We start from the raw sequence: 5,767 nt of genomic DNA on the forward strand, positions 1-5,767 counted from the left end.
TATATACAATTTTATACAGTACTAAATGTTGTACAGATTGGGTTTTAATCTACTTTTAAGGGTACAGACGGTCAGGTTTTTACTGCCATGTCATGTTGGGGAAATGTGGTCACCTGTGTGGTCAGCTAAACAGGAAGCAATGAGTGTATGTGCTATGAACACACACCGAGCACCGAAAGCTTTTTTTTTCTGTTACGTATTGTGTGCAGAATGATTATCAGAAGACATTACAGAGGTGAATCGTTCTATTTACTGTATCAAGCACAGTGGAAGGTCAGCACTATATAAAGAAAACACTTACAATATTGCCACTTTCAGTGGTATATAGTACATTTCAGTCGGTACTCTGAGCAGTTCTATGGATCCTGGCGAATACTTCTTAAGCTCCAAGTACAGTTTCTGCTGCTTGAACTGCAAGAAAATAAAGAAATTGATCATTAAATACATAAAAATAACGATACTTCCCATAACAGAAATCAGAGACCTAAAGCAGAAAGTCTAAATGGTATAATAGAATTTATTTTTTAAGCATGTTGTGTATGTATCCCAAAATACTGAGGTATAGGCCTCATAAAACCCCAAAATACTAAGGTATAGGGCCTCATAAAACCCCAAAATACTAAGGTATAGGGCCTCATAAAACCCCAAAATACTAAAGGTATAGGGCCTCATAAAACCCCAAAATACTAAGTTATAGGGCTGCATAAAACCCAAAATACTAAGGTATAGGGCCTCATAAAACCCCAAAATACTAAAAGGTATAGGGCTCATGAATCTCCAAAATACTAAGGTATAGGGTGATTGAATTATGAGAAGGGGTGAGGTGTCAGAACACCTGGAGGAATTCGCCCTGAGAGAGACGCGAGCGCTGACTGTGCGCAGGATCGAGGATCAGGTAAGTAAACCTGCTTCATTTGAACTGCCTAAACCAAATGAGCACTTAACCCTTGCAGGGCAGGGGTAGCCCCAGTGCAAGGGTATGTTTTTAAAATTCCCAGAGTTCTTAAAAACATGCATGCCTGTCCATGGAACAAAGGAATACCCATGATAAAATCTCTTACCGATACTTTGTTATATTCTTGAACAGCCAAATAAAGTGCAAAGGCTGTAAGTGCATCTGTAAACTGAAGAGAAACAAAATCAGTTTTGAATAAAATATCTTGTACTATAAGAATGTTTCATCACAAAACACTGACAATCCCAGAGAACAAGTCAGGAATCTTACGAGTCAGACAAGCGCTCAGTCTTTATATCCGGGACAGACATTTTTACACATTTATATGCCTTGTATTCTCAGCCCTGATGAACTTATTCAGCAATGGTAACTCTTTAGGGATGCACCGATATTTTGGCCGCCGAAACATATCGGCCGTAAATGGCACTTTTGCCAAAATGCCGGAAGTGCCATTTTTTGGTGCATCCGTGCTTTCTCTCCTCCCCGCTGGGCGCTGCTTTGTGTCCCAACGAGGAGGAGAGAAACTGTCACAGGAGGCCGAGCGACGTGAGCGGCCGGCGGCCTCCACCCCGCACCGGTCATCCTCCTGTCACAGATCAGAGGAGAGCAGTGTGCGGGCGGAGACAGCTGTCACAGGATCACAACTGTCAGATCGAGATCTCCTCCCCGCACCGCTCACTCAGCCTCCTGTGACAGGTGTCAGGATGGAGAGGGGTACAAGCAGTCCGTGATCGCTGAGTGTTTGTAAATAATTGAGGACAGAGTATGGTTACTAAAGCCTCAATTATGAATGAATGGGAGTGATCTACATCACCTCCTGTTCATTCATGATTGTGGATATAGTAACCATACTCTGTCCTCATGTTATCAATGAACAGGAACACTCAGTATAGAGGCTTCCTGTTCAATTATAACAGGGACTGCAGAATAAGAGATGTCCTGATCTCTTTTTCTATTTAAAAAAAGGGAAATATCAGGGGTCTGTTTAGACTCCCAATATTTGCCCGAAGCCCCTAAAAGTAAAAGTGAAAAATACAAATATTTAATAAAAAAAATGAATAAAAATATAAAAAAATTAAATATATTTGAAAAAATGTAGAAATTTTTTTTTCCGGTTTTAGCCCGACATTTGTTTTCATTTTGGTATTCCTCTATAACTCCTGATACATTCCTTTCAATGCCAAGAACTCACTTACCATATATACTATTTCTACGTAGTCTACAAGGAAATGGAAGAGATATATCATGAGAGGAGTCTGTGGGAGAAGAGACATTTCAGGGTAAGTAAACACACATGGGGTTTCATCGTGACAAACCAATGATTAAAAGCGTCAAGTAAACAGTGACTATGGCCCTTGTACAACTATTCACAGTAAGATGTTGTTCCTCTATGTATGTAATTACTATGTTACTGTAATGGAATTATGATTATTTAATGGAACTCTACATTATCCTATAGTTGTTGGAATGTGTTCCTCCTGAGGAAGCCACTGCTGTGGCGAAACGCGTAGAGGGTTCTCTACAACAGTGACCTATCTATTGATACCACTTATGGACTTTTGCTGACAACTTTTCATTGTATGAGTATACAATATTTATGCTGACCAAGCTTAGTCTGTGCACCAATATGCATTTATAATCTGAGTAGACGATGTTGGCATGCTGCACCTGCAAAACAGCACAGGCAGGTCCCGGACCTTCCTGCAGACCCCAGTGAAGTAATTTACCCGGGTCGAGTACCTTCGAAGAAGGAGCAGCCGCAATCTGATCAGGTCCTCTTCCTGCTCCATTACTAAAAATATACAGAAAGCACTGTGCAAAGCCAATAGAGCGCCTGTAGAGCGCTGAACCTACCTCTGCATAATGTCTTACAGGATAGGGTCAGCTTTTCACAAACAATAACTGACAACACGCTTCTCACTCCGCTGGAAGCTGCTGTTCTTAGCTACTGTAATCATCATTTCCCACCATCCATACCAGCCAGTGTATCAGCCTAGACAGCGATGGTGAACCTATGGCACACGTGCCACAGAGGGCAAACAGAGGCAGGGGTGTCAAATTCCTATCGCTTGACACCCAGGACATGAAGTTCTGGGCACCAGACGGGTTTTTTCTACATTTAGCCCTGCTTCTGGGTCGTCCGTTCTCCGATTTGGTCCGTGTGAACATCGAGACTGTCACAGGAGATCCAGCACAGTGCTATGCTAAAACTTCTGTATTGAAGGTGACAGGTTCCATAGAGAGAACCTGTCACCTCCAAATCCCATCACACAGGGGCTTGTAATCCCCTGTGTGATAGCAGCAAAGTTAAGTGGAAACAAAAGTAAAAAATACAAATAAAAAATGTAAAAAAAAGTTAAAAAAAGAAAAATAATTAAAATAAAAACTGATAAAAAAAAGTAAAAAATAAAATCAACAAATATTACTAAACAAAAAAAATTATATATCTATATAGATATAGATAAGGTGATAAAAAAAGTTATTTTAATTTCAGTGTTGGCACTTTGAGATAAATAAATTGGTTTTGCATTGCGGTTTGGGCACTCGGGTTGAAAAAGCTAGCCATCACTGGTCTAGACACTAAAAAACTTCACTGCACTGCCCTGGAGGCTGTGTAGCAACATGATGCTTGCAATGCTGAGCCACCATTGGTCACGTGACCAGGCTGACCAATGCAGATCACTTCTTACTTCCGAAGAAGATCACTTCTGTACTGGAAGAAAGATGGCTAAGAGATTCTCATTGGTCAGTTCAGTTGCGTGGCCAGGCTGACCAGAAAGGTCACATGTCCAGCAACATGAAACTTCCATCAGTGAATTATAACTCTGAAACACTTGCAGGAGACTGAAAAATAATGATGTGCAAAGTTATAGATACTCACTTCATGAAAGACATCTCCTGAGTAAGGTGACACACCAAGGTCCAACAAGGCCATCCCCTCCACAACTGCAAAAGAAAGGGTACTATGAGGAACTGAAATAAAGATGAAACCAAAATAGTAACTTTCATCACGTCAAAAAAAACGTTCATACAAACTGAACTTTAAGGGTATATCTGTAAAAAATAAGTCAATGCAACTGGACTTGCTGTATTTTTCTTAAAGACATTTCACTGGACATTTCACAAGTTTGCCCTATCCAATCCTTTTATTGGTCAATGAGGCTGCTCATTAAACGTAAGGAAGTGGCAGGAAGTGACATGGCCAAGGTCACCCTGTGCAGGAAAAGTTAAGATTATATATGTGGATTGTCTGATCACTTGGACATAAATTTTGATGTAACCGTTCCTTTTGATCAATTTGAGTTGCGCATATTTGTGACCGGTAACATTAATCAGAGGAGTCTTGGTGAAACAACAAGGACAGAAGGTGCTTTTTCAGTGCCCGAGGCTCATGAACTTGAAGTTACATTCACCAATGTGAAGATAAATCTCAGAGAGGAATTAAAGAGTGTTTTTAAGAATCCTAAACAGAACACACCAATAAGGACAGGTAGGTTGAGAGCTTCATTGGACTGGTCTCAAGAGAAACTAAAGGACACCAGACAATCTTGTCCCAAATTCCTATATTAAACACAAGTCCCCCGTTGGCATCCGGAATGTGCACACTGAAGACAGAACAAATGATGGTGATGCCAACCCAAAACCGATTTCAGTTCTGTCTGGGTACTTAGTGTCTTCACTGTTTGCACAATTATTAGGCAAGTATTTTGACCAAATCACCAATTTTATGCATATTGTCCAGCTCCAAGCTGTATAAACTTGAAGGGCATTCATTTTCTTACTTTTCAGTCAGTTAAATCTCGTTTTTGGCCCATTTTGTCTGAGGAAAAGAAGCTGCTTAATTATTATGCTCACCTTGCTATAGGGTGTTGCTCTCCTTAGGCCACACCCTCCTTCATTACACAAATACACATCACCTGATATGCTGACATCCAATAAGCCTTCGGGCTAGTTCACACGATAAGCAGTGCGTTCCGGCCAGAATCGGACCGGAACGCACTGCTAGAAAGAAAGACGCAAATTAACTGCCAAAGATTTGAGAAGAATGAAACATGAAGCTCCCAGGAACCCATCATCCTCCAGAACTGTAACCTACCTGGAGGGCCCAGAAATACAAGGTGTTCAGTGCTCAGAGACATGGCCAAGGTAAAGGAGGCTGAAGCCCGACCACCACTGAACAAGACACATAAGGTGAAACGCCAAGACGGGGCCAAGAAATATCTGGACAGATTTCTCAAAGGTTTTATGAACCGATAGGATGAGAGTGACTCTTGACGGACCAGATGGATGGGCCCGTGGCTGGATCAGTACCCGGCACAGAGCTCCACTTCGACTCAGATGCCAGCAAGGTGGAGGTGGGGTACTGGTGGGCTGGTATTAATAAAGACCAGCGAGTTGGACCTTTTAGGGTTGAAGATGGACTCAAAATCAACTCCCAAACCTACTGCCAGTTTTTAGAAGACACTTTCTTCAAGCAAAAGTCTGCATCTTTCAAGAAGACCATGATATGTATGCAGGACAATGCTCCATCGCATGCATCAAAGTACTCCACTGCATGGCTAGACAGTAAAGGCCTTAAAGGTGAAAGAATAATGAAATGGCACCCTTCCTCCCCTGACCTAAACCCTAGTGAGAACTTGTGGGCTCTTCTTAAACGGGAGATTTACGGTGAAGGAAAACACTAAACCTCTCTGAACAGTGTCCGGGAGGCCGAGGTTGCTGCTGCACAAAAAGTTGATGGTCAACAGATGAAGAAACTGACAGACTCCATGGATGGAAGGATGATGACTGTCATTGAAAAGAAGGGAGGGG

At 41.7% G+C, this 5,767-nt stretch overlaps 1 protein-coding gene across 1 annotated transcript in view; it reads right to left on the reverse strand.

Annotated features, from left to right (window-relative positions):
- Positions 1–5,767, reverse strand: part of PIGU (phosphatidylinositol glycan anchor biosynthesis class U) — a 21,149-nt gene that overhangs the window by 13,884 nt on the left and 1,498 nt on the right. The window contains exons 2-5 of the mRNA XM_018556179.1: positions 3,837–3,901; positions 2,152–2,211; positions 1,062–1,124; positions 302–411 (exon numbers count right to left, since the gene is read on the reverse strand). Coding sequence (XP_018411681.1) covers positions 302–411; positions 1,062–1,124; positions 2,152–2,211; positions 3,837–3,901 — 298 coding nt within the window. The remainder of the gene's footprint in view (positions 1–301; positions 412–1,061; positions 1,125–2,151; positions 2,212–3,836; positions 3,902–5,767) is intronic.

Source organism: Nanorana parkeri, unplaced genomic scaffold, assembly GCF_000935625.1.
Source record: "Nanorana parkeri isolate BGI_ZX_2015 unplaced genomic scaffold, ASM93562v1 scaffold227, whole genome shotgun sequence".
Classification (NCBI taxonomy): Eukaryota; Metazoa; Chordata; class Amphibia; order Anura; family Dicroglossidae; genus Nanorana; species Nanorana parkeri.